Raw genomic sequence first — 24,168 nt, forward strand, 5'->3', positions numbered from 1 at the left:
TGTATGATAGAGCTGGGATGTCTATATGGATTTTTGCATTGACAGAAAGAGAAGAATCAATGAGTAAATGTGACATGTATGGTTAACTCTGTGGGCCGAAGTCAGTAGCAGTGGGTATGCATTGGGTAATTGCTGGCTGCATGGGGTTTCACAGTACTTGAGCCATAACTCCCTCCTTGGGTATTTTCAAATGAATGGAGGCTCTCACAAACTAATGGGTAGGATGAATGAGGCAAGACCCTTATGGAGGTACAGAGAAAGTACGCTTGTCTGAGAAATCTGTAGTGGCCTTTCTCGGTTCCACAGACTAGGTATATTCATCTGTTAGAATGAGGATTGACATTCCTAACCACTAAAAATGCTTTCAGAAAGGTTAAATTTAAACTCTTAAACTTAAAAGGTAATAATAATAATTATAGTTGCTCTTTATTGATCATCTACTATGTGCTAAGGACACATCATTTCTAATTCTCACACCAACTGTATAAAACAGCTATGACTATCCTCATTTTTAGAAAAGAAAAGAGTTTCAGTGGGGTGATGAATATTGGCCATAATCACAGCTAGAAAGTGGCAGAGTTAGGGTTAAAAGCCAGGCTTGTTTGAAAGGTTTATTCTTTTAATGGCTTGATTCTCCAAAACAAAGCAGACATAACATAAAGATAGTGCTCACATGAAGCAAACAGCATTTCTTCCCTTCTGTAGTTTCCAATGCCCCTTTCCAATAGTATTTTTAAGTGTTTTAATCAAGAAGTTATTCTGGCCCTGGCTGGTGTAGCTCAGTGGATCGAGCATGGGCTGTGAACCAAAGGGTCACCAGTTCGATTCCCAGTCGGGGCACATGCCTGGGTTGCAGGCCAGGTCCTCAATTGGGGGCATGTAAGGGGCAACCACACATTGATGTTTCTCTAACTCTCTCCCTCCCTTTCCCTGTGTAAAAATAAATAAAATCTTTAAAAAAAGTTATTCTGAAAGGGGAAACAGTAAGAACAGGGATCAGATCTATTATTTAGAACATTGTTATTAATTAGATGCTTTCCCTTAATTAAAAGCATTAACAATCCAGGAACAAATAAAAATATGTTTGACTCTCCATAATTAAAATGAATTTCATAAATTGATATTCCAGAGAAAGGGACCTGGAGGTTCAGTCCATAATTTCATACTCTGATCCTTGCATCTGAGGTAGAGACACCTCTTAAAGTTATGAAATGATGAAACTTCACAAAAATGGTGGGCAGAACCCTGATGCAATCCTTATCTAGCAAATAGTCTTCCTTCCTATAGGATTTTAGCTTCTGTTTGGTCTTTATCTAAAGCATCGGGCCTCAAACAGCTCAGGGTCCCTCTCTTGTTTGACTTCGGTCAGCAAGGTGAGAAATTACAAGGGGGGAATTGGAATTTGGAAATGGGTACTGACAGAGTTGTCATCTCACTGGAGAAGATGAATGAGAAGATAAATAGGAACACAACATGGGAGAAATACAATTAGGTGTGTGGAGCTAAGGAGAGAATTAGAGTTTGGCAAAATTTCTTTCCTGCAGAAGCTACTGATTCAACCCAGGAAAATTATAAATGATGCTATCACTTTTAAAACTGGGCAGGTGCAGGCTATATTTCTTGGCTTCTCTCCAATCTTGCATCCCTACCAGCCACTGAAAAAACCAAGTACTAGATAAACAAAAGGAATGCCTGCCTACCTCAGACACTCTCTCTGTGGAAGCACAGGACTTGCTTATTAATCTGAAGTCACTTAACCTATTAATGCTCATTGTTAAAATGCACTTTTAACACAATTATATGTACTAGCAGCTAAGTTTTTCAGATCATTTTTGCTCATGTTTATTTTATTTTATTTTTTAATTTTAATTAATTTATTTTAATTGTTGTTCAAGTACAGTTTTCTGTCTTTTACTCTCATCTCAGCCCACCCCCGCAGTGCTCCCCACCTCCCTCCCATTTCCACCCCCCCTTAGTTTTTGTCCATGTGTCTTTTACACTTGTTCCTTTACACCCCTCCCCTTCCCCCTGAAATTCCCTCCCCTCCCCCCTGTGGTCACGTAGGATTATATCCTAAGAACCCTGAAACACCAATCCAAGAAAAACCTATGCACCCCAATGTTCATAGCAGCACAATTTACAATAGCCAAGTGTTGGAAGCAACCTAGATGTCCATCGGTAAATGACTGGATCAAAAAACTATGGTACATTTACACAATGGAATTCTATGCTGCAGAAAGGAAGAAGGAGCTCCTACCCTTTGCAACATCATGGATGGAACTGGAAAGCATTATGCTGAGCGAAATAAGCCAGGTGGTGAAAGACAAATACCATATGATCTCACCTTTAACAGGAAGCTAAACAACAAAACAAACAAGCAAGCAAAATATAGCCAAAGACACTGAAATAGAGATCATGTTGATTTTAAACACAAGCAATCAGTACTTCTCCGTTCATGGAAAGAGACCTTCACGGTACTTAATTCAAGGCCACACCAGCAGCAAGCAGATCCTGTGATAAGCTTTCCCAGTTGTAATTTCACTATGTCTCGTCTGTTTAGAGGAAACACATGGCTCTGTTTGTAGCTGATGTTTAGAACAGCATTATTTCTACTCTGATTAATTGTTTAGGTCTTTCTCATTATTTTTTACTTTTAGTCAGTTCATAATACTTTATTTGTAAAAAATTTTTAAATTTTTTATTTTAAAAAAATTTTGGGGGAAAATTAATCAAATTCAAAGTACAGAGCTGAAAAGAACAAAAAAGTACTTTAAAGTTGGTTATTACTGCAGCATCCAGAGATAATTGCTATTGATATTTTAGAATGCTTCATTACAGTCTTTTTTTGCTAAGCACATTTTGACACAGTTGGATCTTCCTGAACTTTTGTCTTGCCTTTGTGATTTACTTCATATGTTGTAAGCATTTTTTTCATGTCGGTATAAACTCTAAGCAGTAACTTTAAAGTTGTATGTGATATGGGAAACTATTTCCTTCTTCAAAGTTTCCCTTTAAAAAAAAACCCTTTTAAACAAATGAAAGGCCAACCAATTGCTATTTTTTAGATTTCGAGCCCATACAGTCTCTACTTTTATACAACTACGTTTACACATTTGGCAGAGCTGCACACAGAAGAGTCTGCGTTAACGCTGGCCTGCTGTCTCCAGCAGGGAGCATCATGCCTTGTTCCGAAGAGCAAATCAAGGACCTGCGTCAAGCAGGTGGCCTCCTCCACTCACTTCGACGTGCTACCTTCCTATCCAGTCCTCAGAGGTAGGAGGCACTGGTAGCTTCATTCCACCAGCAGGTGGAATCAGACTAGTCTTGAGCTCATGGCCAAGGGATGGAGAGGGACTGTATTTATTTTAAAAACTTCCTAGGGGCAGGAGAGTGCCAGGTGCTCAGAGCACAAAGATAAAACATATTTAGTTTCTTTCTTGTGAGGGCCCAGTCTGTACAGCTGGGTTTTTCCTTCAGTTGCTCTGGGACTCTGTACTCATCTTGGCTGAGGCTCTGACACCTCACCTACCAGTTGTCAGTCTCCCTTCCTGAACCAACAGCTTCGCTGACTGGCTGCGGTAAATGAAGTGATTCCCTGGTATTTTGAAACTGGCTGAGGCACCGAGCACGGCCTAAGATCCTATTGCCGCCTGAATCCTCTCTGTTAGTGACAATTGCATTGCTCGTTGCACTGCCCAGCTTCTTTGTGGCCGGGTCAGCTTCTGCTTCCCTCCCACTGCCCTGTGGTGCTGGGGTATCAGCATGGCTTATAGCACGCTTGCTAAACAATTAGGACAGCCTTTTAAAACTAATTGCTCCTTCCCATCTTCTCGCATGTTTTACTTGTTCGGGTAGCAACTACTGGGCCTGTTAGGTACACCACACCTCAGGGAGCGCTGTGGGGGCCAGTGCACAGTAAAGTCTGGACTTAGCTGTCGAGACACTGAGAATCTAGTTGAAATTATACAATAAAGTGGGTAGGAAACAAAAGTAAGATCATGATAACATGGCACACACTGACATTGTATGTCCCTCAGGGTCAAAGCAAGTGAAATATTAGTGCAGGGGAGATTAAAGAACTCCTGACAAGTGAGTGATGGATGAGGAAATGCTGGGATGAAATTGGTGAGCATTCTGAAATAGAGAAACATGAGTAGGGCCTGGAGCAGAATGCATGCGTATGTTGGATTCCCAGCATCACGTATGTGATGCCCAATGGCAAAGGGTATTACACTGTATGGGAATTACTCATTCCACAAGATCCAAGGACTGTTGGCCTTTTTTTATTTTAGAATACACACAAGTGAGTTTATTCCCTTTTGTATTGCTAAATGCTGAAGATGACTACTGCGGATACTTTGCCTATTCCCTAAAAACAATTCTTCCTATTTATCCGACATACCTTCAGTAAACAATATTGGGCTTTGTGGTTTTATAAGAAAAAATTGTTAAGAAAAATCTAAGAAAGGTATGATATATGTTTACTTTCTCTTGCTATGATTTCAGAGGCATAATTTATTTTTGACAATTTCAGAATGACAATTATTGCTGAGATAGCTAGCTTTCTACCCCAATTACCTTTTTCCCCTTAGTAACATGCTTTTTAGGTGGACATATTTCCTACCATATAGAATAAATAAATCTGTATTCTGTAGGGGCTACTCCTCTTCAGTAGCCAGTGGATGACCATATGACTAAGTTCTGGGCAAATAAATATAAGCAAAACAAACAAACAAAAAACACCTCTATGGAACTTCTGGAGAATATCCTGGAAAGAAGAGATGGATAAAAGGAAAGAAAGAGGGGATTTATTTATTTATTTATAGACAAAGGGGAAGTGGGGCAGAAAGAGGGAGAGAAACATCAATGTGTGGTTGTACTTGTGTGCCCCCTACTAGGGATCTGGCCTGCAACCCAGGCATATGCCCTGACTGGGAATCGAACCCACAACCCTTTGATTTGCAGCCCATGCTCAATCCATTGAGCTACATCAGTCAGAGTGAGAATTTTTTTTTTTTAAAGAGAAGAGCAATAAATGGTCCTTTGCCACTCTCTCTCCACGTTTCTCCTTTCCTGCTACCTGGAACTCAGAGATGGTGGATGGAGATTCAGTAGCCATTTTGGAACATGAGGAGCAGGGCCTCTTCCCAGGTATAGCAGAACACAGAGCTGGAAAAAACCTGCATCCCTGATGACTTTGGAGAGCTCCTATGCCAGCCCTAAATGGTGTAACTCCAGGCTCCTTTCAAGTGAGAGAGAAATAAACCTTGCCTTTAAAAAGCCTCTTTGTTTAGGCATTAATCTCATAAATATAATAGAGAGCACATACTTCTACAGAGCAGGACCCATGTTTATGCCTTGTAGCTCATGGTGGGTGTTCAACAATTTGTGATGATGGCCAAGTTAAAAGTGATGAAACAAAGCGCCTTAAATAACTGTATGAAGTTCCACTGCTGATACCATTCAATCTGTTTGTGTGCAGGTGAGGAGGTTTGTATTCTTTGATAAAATTATCGATATATTTAACATTAATGGATTTCACTTTGTTTTGCTTTGAGAAGCAAGAAGGCTGTCTAATTTGTAAGTGTCTTTAAGCTGGCTTCCACAGTGCTGTGAGGAATGGTTCTAAATGACCCTCTTCAGTGATGGAGAGGCTGGGAGCTCTGGGGGCCTGGCCATGACTTAGGATGGAAATGCTGGAATAATGCTAGAAAATCCATTCCATCCCAAGTGATGGAGCAAAGAGCCTCTCTCTGGAAGAGACTCAGAGGCCAATGTGGAGGAAATCATGAGGGAAGCGAAAGAGCTGGAATGGGTGACCATGGCCACCTGGCATGAACACAGTGAGAAAGCAAGTGCTTGGTAACGAATGAAGCTAGACGTGGGCAAGGGACTCAGAGTATCCCTCCCAAGTGAAATAGTTTGCTCAGGTAACCACTTTTGGCAACTTTAGTTAAAGAATTATGAAAAATTTGAACTCTTGTGTTTCTCAACATTGTCAATTCCATACATCATCCCAGAAAGTTTGTGAGGGGTGATCTCATCTGGCTACTAGGCAATTTTGCTGCATCTTAAGTCCCACAGATATATTTTTTTCTTTTGCACCTGCCTTTGGAAAGCTTTACTAATTAAATTTGATAAGAACAAGGTCAGGAATGAGCTTGTAGTGAAAAAAACAACTACCCTGCCATGAATATTAGGAGACTTGGTACTCAGGATAGGAGAAAAACCTGATGAAATAAGCCATTTTTCCAGTACCATTTATCTTCAGGCTAATTATGAGTGAAATATAGACATAGTTGTGTGCAAACTAGAAAATAGGACACTACATTCTTCATTTTTATTTGTTTCTTGTGTTTCAAGAGAACCTGCCCACTCTGTTAGTCAGCACTTGGAAGGGACTGGCGATTCCAAAGCAGGTGACCCATAGGGCTTTGCTTCGACCCTGACCCAGCCTTCCCTTTGTCTTTGCTGTGACTTTTTTTCTTCTTAAAGAAGGCTCTTTTTAAAACCTTCCATGGGGGCTCAGCAATGTACAGTAACATTGCATCTTTAAATTAAACAAAGCGTGGTGCAGTTTAATTTTCTTGACAAATTGTGGGAAGTCAGTTGGCAGGAAGAACATGAGCTTTGGAGGCAGTTTAACTTCATTCATTTCATTTTTTCCATTAATTTCTTTTTTGTTGCCTTACTAGTTATGAGACTCTTTTCAGGCTTCTCAACCCTTTGAGTTTTATTTTTTCCCCTCATTGTGAAAAACTGGCATAATAATAATACCTCTCAGTTTGTTGTTGGGCACATAGTAGGTACTCAACTATGTTGATTCCCTTTGTTCTGCCCACTCTCCTCTTCCGCCCATAATGTAACTCTTCTGAACAGTCGTGGTATAAAGTTTGCTCCACTCTGCTCCACCTGTCCCATCCACAATGTTCATGTTACACATGTGTTTTAAATGACCTCTGCACAAGCCGATTAACCTAAATTTCTCTGTACCCTCATTTCCTCGGTCCCCAAATCTGGCCTCGCCATGCATATTAAAACTTATGTTTATTCGTGTGTTTGTGTTTGGATTATTTTTCTTTCCCCATGGGCTGGAAGTTTTGAGGGTGCTGATTGGGAGCTTCCTTTGTGGGGCCAGAAGCAGATTTCTAAATAAGGAAGAGTAATACGAACTCACTTGTGGTTACTAACCTTTTGTACCTGTAGTCCCTAAAATAATTGTTCTGAAAACAACTTATTGAGAAAGGACCTAATTTTCTTTAAAGTGACACAGAGCAGCTGCAAACATCACCTTATTTCGTAAAAAGATGTTCTCCTTTTCTTTGGCACCTTGATGAATGTAATTTGGTTTCTCTGTTTTGAGAGATATTATCTGACTTTTCCGCTAAAGACTGATTATGACTTCTGTATGCTTTTAAGTTTTTTTTAAGTGGGAGACCTGTTTCTAGCACTAGGGGACAGATATGTTGTTTTCACTTGGAATACGAAGTTTCTTGACTATAAAATAAAGTTTAGAAGCCTCAGCATAAGTTTGGGTTTTTCAGAAAACATAATTTGTTCATTAGAAAATAGATTAATAAAAATATTAAAAAATAGAATCAGTAGCGATAAAAATACTGTTACTTCTGTAATGTTTTCAAGACAGTTGAAAAGTATAATATGAAAATATCCACTTTTTCTCTCATTATGAATAGAGAAGAAATTCGAAAGAATCACTCACAAAGAAGTGCAATGTAACTTTACCACTTGGAAATTCATAAAATTAAGTTATACTTTGCCTCTCTCCCCAAGTATCACTTATTTAAAAGTAATAATTCTAGATATGTTCATTTTTCTACAGAGGATTTCATTTTTAAATTGCTCTTTAGCAGGAGAGGGTGATTCATAACCCCGGGGGGCCAGTGAGTAGCTCCTTGCAGATGGTGCGGTCTTGGATTTACTCACAAGAAGTAATCCTCTTGAGCAGCTCAGAGGGTTATTTCCTTTTAAGTTTTCTTTATGAAATTCTTCCAGAATTCTTGTGAGATAGAATTAAAGAAAATGTTATCACTTTGCTGATAGGAGAGTCAAGGCTGAGAGATTCGTTCAAGGTCAAACAGAAAGTTACTGGTGGAGCCAGGAACTCGGATCCCGGCCTCCTGACTCGTGCTTTAGCTCTGCTGACGGACTTAGTACTCCCCGTACTTTTTGGATCTTTATTTATTCAGGAATTTTGCATGTTGGAATACTAGGAAACATTTTAAAATCTGGAATGCACACTGCAAGACTATTCCATATGACACATTCCCAAAGAACATGTATGAATGACCCACAGACATGGACAACAGTGTGGGAATTGACTGTCCAGGAGGCAAAGCGGGGGGAATTGAGACAACTGTAATACAATAACAATAAAAAAAAAGTAAAAAAATAAGGCTTTGGTCATAAAATAAAATTCTAATACTATTCAGTCATATTTACTCATGATTTTAAAGAATTAGAATCTTTCTGATTCCTTTGTCATCTAGCACCTTCTACTGTATATTTTGAACTCTAATCCTACTTTTACTTGAAAAGATGAATAATATATTTCCAAGGGCAAGGGAATGTCTACATCAAAAAGTTTGAGTCAGAGTCAAAAGCCCAAAAATCTTTCACTCTCCCAAGCGCAGGTGAGATATTCATACCCTCACAATTACTCAGTTCTATTATTGCCTTTCAATATGCAGAAGCCATAGGGCTTAATTCTATATCCCCATGAGCAGCACCTCCTTCATATAAGTTGCTTAGACTTTAATATGAGTCTTTAAGTATCTATTTTTTGGCCCAGGAATATCCTAGTGGTCCCATGCATATATTTTTTGAACACAGATGGTACCAAAATAGATTATATCCCAAGTTACATGTGACTCTAATAATATCTAGTCAATTTCTTTTCTCAGCAACCTTAAAAATTCATGCAAACCAAATTTATGCAAATCCATGCTTGTGATTTGGCTGTGGTCAGCCTTGGGAAGCAGAATCCTGTAGAACTGTCAGGTAGGATGTGATTTAAACCTGAGGTTTTATGAGAGCAATGAAATATGCGTTGCGGCATCTCCAGTGATATTTAAAGGTACAGCAGGGATATGAAAAGATGACACTGTGCAAATTCCTGTAAACATCATGCATAATTCATGGCAAATCTGTGTACGTCTAATGCACATGATTTTCTTACAATCCCTTTCTCTCCTTTTTAATTTGATGACTTGTATCGAGAAAGAAGGGAAAGAGCTGGATCCCCACTACACAAGCCAGGGAAAGTAGTGGGGAAAAAATGCCTAAGGTTCACCCTGTTTCAATATAAGGCAACTATTAGGCTGACATTTATAAAAATTGCATGATAGTGTGGAAAATGAGTCTGGTGTAATGTTACAAAGAGAAGCAGGTACAAAATTAAATGCATACTGATTGCAACTGTGCACAAAAACATTGAAGTTGTGCCTGTGACTGTGCAACAATGAGAGGACACAAAACACAGGGTCTTCAGGAACAAGGGTGATACTTCTTATTTTGCTCAAAGTTTCTGAGGAGGGGTTTGTATACTCACATGCACAGCATAATAACCAGTGTGAAGGGAGCCGAGGGGTGAGCGGCAGCCCTCTGGTACTAACCGGAAAGGCTCATGGAGGAAGGCTGGAGTGTCGCCTTTGGGAGGATGCAGAAATCATGAGGAGCTTGGAGGGACAGAGTTGTGTCTGGCAAAAGCCTGAAACGGCGGCAGAATATCAGTTCTGAGACCACTTTTCTAACTGGGTGTGCAGGGAAACTGGAGGTCTGCCAGCAACTTGAGATAAACTAGCTTTACGGAATAGTTCAGCAAGGGCATCAGCTGGGAGCAAAGGTCAGCGCCTGTAGGGCAGCCGTTGGAGCGTCATCCTCGCAGCCCAGCCAGGAGTCCCATAACAGAAAGCTGCTCAACGAATGCTGAAGTGACAGACTTCCTGGTTGTTTCAGGTATGGACATTTTTTTTTAATGTGGTGAGCACAGAGATAATTCTAGGCACAAAGACAAGCTTTAATTTATGAGACGCACCTCGGATGGGAGGACGTGAAACACACGTCAACCCAATGCAATACGTGTTGACCTTTTACTGTTTACTTTATAAAGCTGTGCGGTCACCTGGTGCTGCCATTGAGTGCAGTGCAGTGTCTCAATGACTTCAGGGGTGGCATTTATCCAGGGAGTGGGCAGCTGCCCTTCTTCACAGGTTTTCTTTAATGTGTGTGTGTGTGTGTGTGTGTGTGTGTTTATGGCTATGTATTCTCTCTCTCTCTCTCTCTCACACACACACACACACACACAAGAATACTTCTTTTTGAAGGTTAACAAGCTTAACCTCTTGGTCTCCATCATTTATACTTTCTTTCATAACAACCTGGATCATAGATTGATTACTTTGTAAATGCACTTTAATGAAGGTGGCTGGGAGGAATATTTGCAAGCTTAGGGACATTCAGGTAAAGGACTTTAGATACTTGTCTTAACTCCCTTTCTTTTCTTCACCCAAATAATAAATGATCCTTTCTTGATACCAGAAATTTGAATAATCAAAACCAGTACCTCTCAAACCAGTGCACACGAATCCCTTGAAAGAGTTGTGAAAATAGATTCCTGGGCCCTACCCTTAGGAATTCTGACTCAGCCTGAGGTTCAGAGCGTGACTTTCTAACTGTCTCCAGATGGTGCTGGTCCACGCACCTCTCCTTGAGTAGTAGCCAGGCTCCAAAAACTCCTTTGGTCCTTCCTTGTTCCCTAAGTGCAAGTCCCACCCAGGGAACACACGGAACAACACTAAGCAGACCTAGGAACTCTTTCAGGACCACGGCCAGGGAAGTACGCTCGGTCAGCGCCCCAGCTCTGGGGCCACGCTGCCAGCACCGGCTGGAACTGAGCCCGGACAGAGGTCTGCACTGTGCCGTGGGTTTCCTAAGGGCCGTGACGATATTTACGCCTCTCTGCGTCCCAGCACCTGGCAAACGCTTGGCAAGAAGTGGGCTGAGGAAAATTTTTCTAAAATAAATAAATGAACTAAAAGTTAAATAGTTTCTATGGAAATAATGTTATTTTTTTTCACAACAGCATCCTATCTACCTTTTCCCAAAGTTATTTTGTTACCCCATAGTAGGGAAAAATAAAAGACAATTTAATTTTGTTCACATCGTTTTTCTTAGAACCAGCCTTTAAAAAAAGATTTTATTTATTTCTAGATAGAGGGGAAGAGAGGGAGAAAGAAAGGGAGAAAAACACCAATGCCTCTCATTCACGCCCTGACCACGGGGACTGAACCTGCAACCCAGGCATGTGCCCTCGCCAGGAATCACACCAGCGACCCTTCGCTCTTCAGGATGACGCCCAACCAACTGAAGCATATCCGGTCAGGGCTGGAACTACTTTTTAAACATAGGATTCCATTTAGTCGTCTCTCCCGAACACTCAAGGCTAAATGTTGCCGACATCCCCTGAGCTGACTGTGCTCTCCAGTGCTCTCCCTTGCTGATCACACGGAAGGACCTTGGGAACAGAGAGAATCAAGCCCCCCTTGTTTAGAAGAACAAGAGTTAAAAATGTATTAAATGTAACTGGGCGTTTCCCCTATAACTAAGCCCCAGAAGACACATGGTAAAATTGCTTATATATCAAATTTCTGTAATCAACAGATTCTCAGAATCTGTTGATATTTCTCCATTTGTTCCCTCTTCTTTTCAGGAACAGACTTTATTCTTGTCTTTTTCCTTATCATTTCCCCGACATTTATAGGATTTAAGAAGGCTGCTCATCTACAGAGTCAAGAGGGACTTGGTTTTTCTCTCTCCTCTCTTAGCATTTTCACTCTCAAAGGGGAAAGCCTCAGTCAGACTTACGGGGATGTCTCCTCTCCTCCAACCTACACCCCCATGTACCTAGGGGGTATATCAGATACTAAGGGAAAAGGCAAAAAGGGAGAAACAGCACAGCACACTGAGGTGCTCCAAACTGTTCAGTACACATGGGGCATGGAGTCGTGGGGGCACTGAAAGAGGATAGCGGGATGAGGGTCATGCATGTCCTGGGAACCCAACTAAGGTGTTTACATTTTACCTGGGAGACAGTGAGAAGCAGTGGTTCTCTCCCCATGCTGGGTGCTTACCGCCTGTGGGCTGGTACTAAGCCAAGAAATACTGGGGTCCATGGAGCTTGTCCTCTGTGGTCACCCCAGTTCATGAACCCGCAAGGGTATGATTTTAAATTAACTTCTTTAGCGTCTGAATGGAAGGGTAAGCTTGCTCATTCATGTAGTGAGAAACAAATTGATTCCTTTTTCAAATATGTAATGTTTCCAAGGTTTTACATCTCTAGTTTAAAAGTATAAGAAAAACTAAGCCTAGTTGTGAGTTTCAATTTGTCTTCTCCTGTACTGAACAATTTGATGAAAAAAATATCAGCTGCTGTACCATCACCCATCTTTTTCAGAAACTACTTCTATAGTTTATAAATATTAGTGCAACAATTTCAGAGGCACATTTAATATTAAATGATAGAAGCTGACAATGTAAGGAAGTGATAACTGGACAACCTTTGATGGGAAGAAAACTACTTCCAAGTTCAGTGCTTTTCTACAGAAGAATTCATTAAACATTTACAAATTATACAGATGAGAAAATTTTTTTTAGAAAAAGAGTGAAGAATGAATGTTTTTTTTCTATTCAGAACACCCAGCACAAAGCCGAGATGGTACACTGTCTCACCATTTCTTTAATAAGTCAGTTATTCATGTATTTCAAGAATGAGATCACTTACACAAAGAATACTATGATTAAGAATAAACAATAATTGTACTGAATGATCATTTGTGTGTTTTTCCTGGATCACAAGACAGGGAGGAAGTAGTACTCACTTGGATGGGGGGTAGACCATGTGAAAAATTAATGACTAAAAATGGAAATGACAGAATTATAGAGTTGTTTGGGAGACAGGGAAGGAAGCAACGGAGCATGAAAAGGAGAGCAGGTTTGCAAGAACTGCGTCTCTGTCAAACCTTATATATGCAGTGTCACAGTAAGAGACACATTCCAGAGGCGGGCATCAGGGTGAGCAGAGCAGAAAGGAAAAGACACGCACTGCAAAGTGTGTATGAGGGAGAAATATAACCACAGCCACAGAAATGACAAGGTCAGGGCAATGACGGGGTACAGGTTAACATCAGAAGGAGAAAGAAGGAAAGTTTATGCTCTAAACTCTCTCTGCTGTTTACATATTCATATAAGAAAGACATTTTGTATGGTTTGTGTGTTCCTTTGTCATTTTTATGTATCAGGGTTTGAATTGTAACAAATCCCTTCAGCATAAATATTTCCACCCACGGTTGGATTTCAAAGCCTTTGTGACAGCAGACGCTGATCCAATCAGTAATCATGAGTTTGCCTGCAGGGTTCCTTAGACAAAAGCCGTGACTTCCAAATGGGTGGGCTTGGAAGCTCAACGCTGAACTGTGGACTCGGTTCCCAGGCCCCGAGCCACCTGGACGTGATATCCCGAACCAGGTGGAGAGAAGTTGCTTCTTATGGAGGAAACACTTTGCTAATCTCATTAGGTACATTTCAGGAGATTCAAATTCCACTTTTAAAATCTTTAATATCTGTGCCCTGATATATACTGAGAAGTTGTCATCAAGTTTGTGAGGACCTCTTTCTGAAGAATGAGGAAATGAAGCATCTCATATAAACATCCTTCCATTAAAAAGCTACCAGACAGATGCAACAGATTTAGCTGTGTACTTGAAACAAACACCTCTCCAGTGATTTTTGGCTTGACTGGTATGTTTAGCTCACTGACAGGAGGGAGTGTTGAAGACAGGATAAGAAGCAGCCTGATATAAGAAGGCAGTTATGGGGACAGATAAATGAACCTAAGACTAGAGGCTGCTGCAGACCCAAGTTTTAATATTTCCTGTGATATAAAATAACTTAGTGACACAGTCACCTGCCTTGAGACTAATGTAACTTATTTTGACTGAGCTAAAACCAATATAATTAACCTTCTTAGCAGCTGCATGCTTTAATCAAACAAAGCTTGTCTTCATCCCTAGGGGCTGACTTGTTCTTTATGGGGGCAGCATCGCAAATCCGGACTGAGGCCCCCTATTCACGTGGCTGGGAACAGGTTCCACAGAACACAAAGCATGTATGAAGGGCCCATGGACACGGACAGTGGTGTGGGGGGTTGACTATGGAAGTGGGGGACAGGCCAGGTGGAGGCTGGGATGGGGGAAAGTTGGGACAGCTGTAACAGCATAAACAATTCTTAAAAACCCCTCTGCATTAGGTTATCTTCTGAAGTTCTTTTCAGCTCTAAGGTATACATTTCTGACATTGATTAGATTAACCAATTTAAAACAACAACAAAAACATGGCCCCCCTCCAAAAAAGCCCCCCCAAAACCCCACCAGTAAAAACACGACAAACCTTCCGCAGTGAAAGGTTGAATGAGCTCCTTTTCAAGCTACGCTCCAAATGGCTGAGTCTGCTTTTTAAAAAGTATTATCGTCTCTATTATTCTCATATATCACATCATTTTTTTATATCCAGCATGTCAGCTCATGTCATTTCCATTTTGCATTTCTTTTCTCAAGGAATAAACACACTGTCAGCACTTTTCCCCATTGAATTAAAAAGAAAAAAAAACACAAAACAACCCAAGCTATTTGAAGACTTCCTATATATTTTTCCACATTAAAAGTCCATTTTTCTTTTATGTCACATGTAATGAACATTGTCTGAACAATATATGAAAAAATAAAGGTATGTAATGGCATTTCAGGTATTTGTTGAACTTGAGGAGGTAATTGAAGGTCTCTCTTGGTGATGACAGTTACTAACTGAGTCTGTAGGTTGCATTCCTGTTTGGGTGCTCACACTCAGTAACGTAGGCTGGTACGTGGATTATTAACTGTGCTGCTAAATTAGCAAGAACAGAAGGTGACAAAAGTCCTGAAGAGGTGGAAATATCAGCAATACCTTCTGCTTATAAGTATTTTTCCTACTCAATTTATCAAGTGAGGATTTTGTATATTATAGGTAACTGGGTCCCTTTTGAGGTTCTTAAACTTCCTGGAGGATCTTAAGGCCACCTAACAACGATACCTGGACACCTATTATTTTAATCAGATCAACACCTAGGTTACAGCCTCCTGGGGAGAGGGTGTAAAGCAGGAGAGAAACAGGAGGGGCCAGGACCTACCCTGGCCGTATTAACATCCTACTCTGCTTTGATCTCCGAGTCTCCTGAGGATAATTGGTCGCAGGCTGGAACTCCAGGGTTGCATACAGACCCAGACTGTTCTGTTTGACTACACACTGTCAAAAATGTTGAAATTGATAACAAATGCTTAAAAAGCAGCCAGATAATTCTTTCTCTTGAAAAATTAGTTTATGTGGCGACACTGAGCCCATTTCCAGCAAGAGAGCAATTAGGGAGAGCTGGTAGGGACTGGCCCCCTGCCCCTAGAAGGGTCCGCTTCTGGTACCACACACTGTCCCCCTCACTTCCTGTTTTCCTTACACACAGTCTGTCCCTCTCATTTCTGTATGTGGTTAAACCAAGGGAACATTTGTGTCAGGATAGATTTTACTGTCTAGAATTACTATAACTCAGTCTTGAAAAAACCCAAGAGGATTCTGCAGCTAATAAACCTGAGAGTTTTAGCATCACCTCCCACCACACCCACCACAGTACTGCCATTTATAAAGCACTAACTATATGTCCTGTGTGTTATTAAGTGTTTACATACAGGAACTTATTTAATCCTCACAACTACTTTATCAAGTTGATGGTATTTCTCCCATTTTATAGAAGGATGTCCTGAGGCTCAGAGAGGCTGGTTAATTTTTCCAAGGTAATACAGGTACTACATGACCTTAGCCTGTTTTCATTCAGGTTCTGGACTGTGAAAGCTCTGCTCTTAACCACTCTGTACCATCCTTGTTATAGTCACAATGTCACGCATGCGCGGTAAAAGACGAGCCAGCACCCCCAATAACCGTGTCCTGTTTGTATCGGTGTCCTGCAGAAGGCACGCAGAATGCTTAATAGTAAAAAAGTCGGAACCAGCAAAGTGGAAACATTATGATGCAACCACCTTCTCCAGCTCGTCATTCAGGAAGCCTGAGTGGCTGCGGGAAGAGCAGAAGACAAAACAGCAGTGGCCCTGAACTCTACCGAGGCTTGGCTCTGACCAGGGAGGCGGAGCTGGACACAGGCACTGCAGAGAGCCATCCCCGTGTGAACATTACATCAGACGGCTAAGCCAGGCGGTAGCATCTCATCTTACAGATTAAAGAAAGACACTCAGAGAACCTAAATTGTTCTCTTAGTAAGTGGCAAACTGAGACCACAAACTAGGACAATGGCTCTACTCAGCTCTTTCTTGCTCGCCTTTGCATCATTCTACACAGAGTGACCCTCTGCATCTCCTGGACTTCTACCTTCAGACCTCAGTCTGAGATTAAGATTTTAGGTCTTCCCTTTCTGTTTTTCCTAGAGTCAAATGATGCTCAGGGGGATCACTGCACTAAATTGAAGTGGGGAAATGTAAAGTCAGATACCGTGATTTCCCTCCCCTCCAAAGTAAGTCGCTCAGAGTTATTTTTATGTTCGTTGACACAAATAGAGACTATTTAGAAATAAAACACAGGGTAATCACATTTTCTTCCACTAATTTTTCAGTTTAACCTCCCAGAAAACTCTCCCCTTTATCATACAATATTTATTGATGATACATAGCCTTGCAGACAAAATGGCATTGATCAGGCTACAGTGGCTAGTCTCTGTTTACGCCAATGCTGATTTCCGACAGAAGCACATTTGAAGAGCTCCCATCTCTCTTGCAGACAACACATAAGGCGAATTTCACTGAATCATTTCTCATCTATCAATCTTTCCCGAGGAGAAGGCTAGTGAGCCCATGTCTGCTGTGAGTGTAATCCGACAACCACAACTGCACAAGATGTTTTGTTCTTTCAGCGACTGCTCAGAGCACACTGATTCACGATCTCCAGGTTGTCTCGTTTATGCACCCTTAGAGGAGTTTCTGTTCTTGGGGACCAAGTCCAGAGTTCCAAGGAGGTATCCAGAGAAAGCGTTGTGTATGACACTGGGAGACAGGTGTCAGATGACACTCACGCTTTCCATGTCTCCTCAGAGGTAAATGGCATCTGAATTAAATTTAGATTAAATCACCACATTGATATGGCAAAGAAAGCACTGCCAGATGGTGCTGAGTACAATGAGGCAGTGAAAAATATCCCCCCCCCCATCCCTTTTACTACTTAGGAGTCTGAGGCTCCGGCCAGCTGCTTAGATGGGGGTATGACCACACTCTCCGTTAGTACCAGAAGGAAGCTGGTATCTGTTCCCATTCATCTGTTTTCTTATTATTCCGTTTTTATTTCTTGTTCACCTGTATTTTCTTCTTTAGGGTCTATTCCCATAAGGACCACGGGGACAGAATTGCAAACCTACTCAAATGCTTACTTGCAGTTGGAAACAGGAGCAGATGGCTCTAGTTTACTTCTTCTTTTTCTTCAGAGAAAGATCAAAGAAATTCTAGTTTCCATTACTTTCTGCATAGGCTTCTCCTACACATTTAAAAGGACATGCTGAGAAAGGTTTTGGAGTAAGGAAGGTATGTGTTGTCTCTCTCCATGACGCTTCTCACGCCTGGCAGAGAACCTGTCTAAGGAAGCTGGGCAGGAAAGGGAAGATCAAGTAGATATCAACTGTGGGGGCAACTTTGCCCCCAAAGTCCCCCTGTCCACCACGCATGAAAGTGAAGCTACTAACACATAATCTTCTTGGGGAGGGGAGGTGGCCAATCTCTCAGAGGAGAAAGACCAAGAGCCCCTTCCTCAATGGCTTTTATTGGGTTGTAATACACAGGAATACAGGTGGTAAGTATCAAACAGTAGATAACATTTCAAAGAAATCTGAGGGCTTAGTCTGAGTCAGTGTCTGTCAAGAAAGGGGACTGCAGAAATTTTGGGAGACATACTCATTTCCTGCTCGGACCTTTATCATATGAATGAAAGCACTCTTAGCACAGCAGACTTCACAGGACTTTTAGGAATTCTTTCTTATACCCAATCACTCCGGACCCCACTCTAGCCAGCAAGGGGCTGCACTGCCTCCCTCATCACAAGTTTTCAGGCTTAAGTGGATTAGAGCAAGGAAGCGCTTCTCCCCCTCCAGATGGAAATGGGGACTCAGGCTATGTCAAAATGGCCTGGCAGGGGTGAGGGTCCATCACTCCCTCTTTGTTGCAGCCCCCTGTGTCCTTCCATGATGGCCTCCCAAGTGATCGTGTCTGGCTTAGGTTGCCCCCCTCTGAGGGGCCTTACCCATCTCTGACTAACTGACCATGCATTGGGTGCTGAAGCAGAAGCAGCGTTTGCTACCAGAGACGAGCTTTGTCTTCTTAGTGGCTCACAGACCGGAGGTCGCTCACTCAGTCTTAACCATGGGGGGCAGTTACAACTCCTGAAACCAGGCAGAGTGATTCCCAACAGTCAACGATAACCTTTAGGTGCAATTTTGCATACATTTGCTATCAAGGCCATCTCTCTCTTGATGAAGCATAGGAGCCAAGAGGGAACTAAACAGTTAAGACTGTGTGTGGAAAAGGTTATCCCTGTGAGGGTTCCTAGATATTGTCCATCATAATAATCCCTAGCAGATTGTTACTTTATATAATTAAGAACAATAAGGCAAAACAGCTTTTTAGGACACAGATGGGATGACCAGTATGGGCCCCTGGAGAGAAGCTCTGTGGAATGACGGAGGGTTGGACTGGATGTTCGGAGGGAGGGCTGGCTTTCTGTGTTCTCTCTGCACCTGACCAGGGACATTCAAGGCATCTTGCTTCACCTCTCTAGGTCTCCATGATCCTGTTTGCTAGAATGGAGTGGTGGGGTGGTGTTAGGGACTGAGTGTGTACCCCTCCCTCAAATTCATATTTTAAAGCCTTCACACCCAAATGTGGCTGTATTTGGATCGGGGTCTGTGAGGAGGTGATAAAGGTTAAATGAGGCCTGAAACGTTGGGACTCCAACCTTTAAGGAGACACCAGAGCTCTCTCTTTCTGCCACGTGAGAGATCAGGGAGAAGGCAACCATCACAAGCCAGGAAGAGGGCTCTTCCCAAACACCCTCAAGATGGACACCATCTTGACCTTGGACTTTCCAGCCTCCAGAACTGTGAGAAATAAATGTCTGCTATTAAAGCCACTCAGGCTATGGGGTTTAGTAGTGGCAGGTGAAGCAGATGAATGCAGGCGGTAAGGACTAGCTAATTAAAGTGATGATGATTGACAGTTCACAGAGTACTGTTAGAAAATGTATCTCAGAGAAACTAGGAGGTAGAAAGGGCAAAGTATTATTTTACAAATAAGGAATTGTACCTCACACAGATCACAGGGCTACCAGGCAGAATTCAGTCAGACTGGAGACCTGGGTCTTTAAAGGCATTTTTGGTTGTAAATGGTTGTGCCTTTCTTGTTTTCATTGTTGTTATGTTGGATGCCTACCAGTTCCAGGTTTTAGATTTCTAGGCAATGAATGCCAGTTACATAACGTCAAATTTATCACAAGCCATATATGTATTTTTTCTCTTTAGAACTGCAGTGATGATCCCCTTTGACCCAGTGGTCCTCAAAGTGTGGTTGCGCAGGGCTTAGAAATGCAAAGTTTTGGGCCCCGCCGCAGACCTACAGAGCTGGAAACTCTGGGGGCAGCCCTGCACTCTGGGTTCCACTGAGCTGTCCAGGGCATTCTGAGGCCACTAATATTCAAGAACCCTGCTCTCATCTACGTTCACTTACCTGTTCCCCTTGTAACTGGCTGGCATTTGACATATTGCAATAAAAGATATGCAGCTGCAACTCTGAGTCCTAGAACCAACTAGATCCATAATATACTGTTGCACCCGTTTTTAAAATGTTTGAACCTGTAAGTATATCCTTCATGTAATCATAATATTCTATAATTTGTGTTGCCCTTTGTTACCCCTTTTGTTTACATTTTTGGAAATTGAAAAAATTTTAGAAAAAAAAGCTATTTAGGTCCAGCGTATCATAAACCTTGAATTAAGTTGATGCTAATTAAAAATAGTGATTTAAAATGTAACAAATTTATTACTTCTTCAAAGTGGTTAATGTTTTTCATTCCTTACTCAAGGTACGTGGCTGTCTCCATCTGCACTCCCACCCCTGAAATCTCAGTACCTTCATAGGAAATTCCTGTGTACATGAAATGCTTTCCTCAGCAAGCTCTATCCCCTCCAATCAGGAGAGAATATTTTAATAAATAATATATATTTATTTATATTCTATCCAAAATATATATTTAATTTTTCTTTTAATATTTATTCTACAAAACCAAACATAAAATTCATGAATTATTTATTATAATTGATATATAGTAACATATTGTGTATGTAATTACAATAAAAGTTTATATATTTTTTATGTCAAACATTTGGATTTTAGAGGCAGTATAATTTTAATCTAATATGTTTCCTTTGATTACCTTACTAGGATTGGAGTTTAAAAACTCTAGGGATTTCTGGTGGAAAATACGAATGCTGACTCCAATGTGATACATTTCTATTTGAATGACTATATATGTGTGCGATAACATATTATATGACACCTATTAATTTAGGACATCAACAGTAATCTAATAATTTTCGATATTGTTTTATATGCATCCCAAATAAATTTATGCCAATAAAATTTCACAAAGAGTGTAGTAGAATATTACCATTTAACAATAACACTGTTGACATTTACAAAATTTTCTCATATAGTAGTAACACAGAAATAACCTTTCATCCCCTTAACGTTCAGGGGAAGCCAGGGAAAACACAATGCATATACTCTGTGCTGTTTCTGTTAGTAAGTTGCCTGTGTAAGCGAAATTGTGGGCTTTCTGTGGAAGCACAAGACCTGCAAATCACGTGACTAATAAAATGGCGTATAGCTTGCCAGGCATTTGTAGAGCGGCAGCTTCTGAATGACAGGTTTGATGAGATTAGCAGACTTCTGCCCTTCACAGGCTCCAACCATTTTATCTGTCTTCTTCAGATGTTCTTTTGGTACCATTTATTGAAAAGCTATGTGCTATTATATGAAGATTGACTAGCACATTTCTACCATGTTTCTGAAAGGTATAGGAATAATACATTTACACATATTCTTTCCCAATGAGTGTATATATAACAAAGAATATATAATATGTAATACAAAATCTATAATCTAAATCTATTTATATATAAATAATATATAGTATTTATGAGATGAAGCAACATTAAACATGTATTTTACACAAATTTTTAACATAGATCTTTTAAATTCAGGAAGAATTTTTTGTAGCATTATGAAGACTAACTAGAGCACTTTCCCACGTATTTTACTTGCAGGTATCAACACTGTCGTCCTTGTTCTGATCTAGAATTTACTCACACTATCAACACTAAATAAGCTCTCTGAAAAGGAAGAACTAGCCTTATAACCAGCAGCGAATCCCAATGCCAAGTCATATTCATAACTACTCATCTTTTCAAACATGTTTGACATGTTTGACATGAATGATTCAGCATAACTGGGTCGCTGCCAGTTGGTGCCGACTGGCACAATGGCACTGGAGGAAACGTGTGACTACTAGGCAAACAATGACTGGCAAACAAAGCTCTCCCTTATTTGATCCAGGTATAGAAAGGGTTATTTTCTGAAGAAGCAGTAAAGTAGGTTGTCCCTCCCTCCCTTCCTCCCTCCTTCCCTTCCTTCCTTCCTTCCTTATTTCCCTCTCTGTCTCCCCCTGTATCATTTTTGAGAAGATTCCTTAGCAGTTAATAAAATGTGTTTGGGCACAGCAACATAACTCTTATGAAACATACCATGAGACCATGACCATGAGATAAAAAGAATCATGACTTTCTTGGGCTTTCCACTCTGAGATCTCAGTGTGTAATTTTATAGTTTTCATAATCCCCAAATTCAGTTAAAACAGAAAGAAGGTTTAGGGGAAAAAAGAAAGAAAAGAAAAGCAGCTTTGGGGTATGATGAAACTAGAGAAGTGCAAAACTGAATAAGAATTTACATTCTACATGATTAAGAAACAAATTAAATGACTTTAAAAAAAAATAGAGAATGTAGAGGCATGTGCATTCTCATAATATACTGAAAGGATGCATTTTACTAGTTCATTCCCCAGGTGGATCCAGCCCTTTGATCGAAGTGCCAGCCGACAAGCAGGATCGGTGGGACATGGAGATCTATGCTCCGACTAATGATTCTGGCACAGTTAAAACAAGACTAACGGCCCAGTCGAGTACTTGAGCTCCAACCCCACTTACCTTATTAACTAAACTGACGATTTGGCATAAGAAATACAGGAGCAAATACTCTCCACCCCTCTGTTTTACTTAGGAGCTGGAGAGTGAAGATAAGGCAATAAAAACAGGGAGGTAATTTGGGGGAACCCTGTCAAATCTGCATATCCTGCACCTCCCATGGGGATGTTTTTTATTTGGACAGTTTTCCCAGAAGATCTCTTTGGTTACCTTGGTTATTCCAGGTCTAACAAGCAAGTCGCTAAGTCAACTGTTTCTGGCTTCTATTTTCTGATGGTAATTTTCTTCTTTTTTTTTTCTCTTCTCAGAAATATACACAATTGCTCCTTTAAGGCAATCACCATATACAAAACAAACTGCACAATTAGGAAATTGTCCAAATTCAACTTGCCTTTCTGTAGCTTGCTTTCTTCCTAACCTCTCTTTGAAGTATTTATCTCCACTTGAGTTCACATCACCCTCAGAGTCAATGCTACTTACATATAAAGTGAATGTGCAGATAGCTTGTCTCCCGATAATTAACGAAGATGTTAAGGGCTAATGCCAATTTAGTGGCGTGAGTTGGACGCCTTCCATTACCTGGTGTGTCATTGTTTATGGTCTATTAAGCAGTTTTCATTTCACCTTATGGGCCCATATAAAATCCAAGCTGGATGTTTCTCACATTATAGGCAGTACTGCAGAATATGAAAAGCTTCTTTTTGCTTTTAAAAAAAATCACCTCTAAATTCACTGAAGCCTAGCTGAGAAATTGGGCAATATATACATATGTTTTAAACTTCTCAGTTTTTAAAAGTCTTTTATATCCCTCTCCTTAAATCATATTCATTGTTTTACACTAATGGTAGTATATTTCTCATTTTCAAAATAATGTACTTTCTGGTTTTTGTTTAAATCTGTTTTTCTAACCAAAGTATTATGGTTGTTTTGATTCACCTTTCAAGTGGGGCTTTTAATTTTCCAAAAGTTCTCTTATCTTGCCTGCTTTACTTTTTATCATTCTTACATACAGAACACACATGCTGACATGCAAAAGTCAGTGGACCAGAGGAATCACGGGGGAGCTGAGTTGCTTTCACAACCCACCCCGTCACGCAGGCTTCCTTGGGCCTCCGTGAGGGCAAGGCCAAAGGGTCAAAGGGCCCCAGTCGTCTGACATCTACAGCGCAACAGGAGAAAATGTATGGAAGCATCACTTACCTGCTTTTGATCAACAATTATTTCGAGGTCTTCATCACTGCTTAGTTTTCCATATCCTTTTTCTTTACTTTTCTTGTGAAAGAATAATTTTAAATGATCATTTAGTTTCTTTCCATTAATTACCTTAATTCCCACTTAATACTTATAAAAGATAAAATTTACTTAGCCTTGTTCCTTAGTCATACACCTCATTTTCTAGGTTAGTCTTTCATGGACGACATGAAAGATGTTTTTATTCTTAAGTTGTTCATTTATACTTATTTGTTATTTTCTGCTTAGTCTCTTCCATGTGCCTTTAATCTTCTCTGAATACTGGTATGCTTCTTTTTTCAATTCTTAATACTTTAATGTAAGTAAGTTCTTCAAGAGTCTCAGTATAGCCCTGGCCAGGTAGCTCAGTGGTTAGAGCGTTGTTGTACCCACATGCCAAGGTTGTGGGCTCATCCCCGGGTCAGGGCACAGAGCACATACAAGATTCCACCAATAAATGTGTAAATAAGGTTAATAACAATCGATGTTTCTATTCTCTCTCTCTTCCCCCTTCCTCTGTCTCTAAAAATCAATAC

General features: G+C 40.6%; 1 protein-coding gene across 5 annotated transcripts in view; it reads right to left on the reverse strand.

Annotated features, from left to right (window-relative positions):
- Positions 1-24,168, reverse strand: part of PEX5L (peroxisomal biogenesis factor 5 like) — a 215,772-nt gene that overhangs the window by 126,650 nt on the left and 64,954 nt on the right. For 4 of the 5 annotated variants that reach the window (XM_037058795.1, XM_037058794.1, XM_037058793.1 and 1 more), the window contains exon 2: positions 23,603-23,674. The exons of the other annotated variant lie outside the window; for it this stretch is intronic. In XM_037058795.1, coding sequence (XP_036914690.1) covers positions 23,603-23,674 — 72 coding nt within the window. The remainder of the gene's footprint in view (positions 1-23,602; positions 23,675-24,168) is intronic. 5 annotated transcript variants of the gene reach the window in all.

Source organism: Sturnira hondurensis, unplaced genomic scaffold (genome assembly GCF_014824575.4).
Source record: "Sturnira hondurensis isolate 20B ecotype Veracruz unplaced genomic scaffold, ASM1482457v3 Scaffold0010173, whole genome shotgun sequence".
NCBI classification, from domain to species: domain Eukaryota; kingdom Metazoa; phylum Chordata; class Mammalia; order Chiroptera; family Phyllostomidae; genus Sturnira; species Sturnira hondurensis.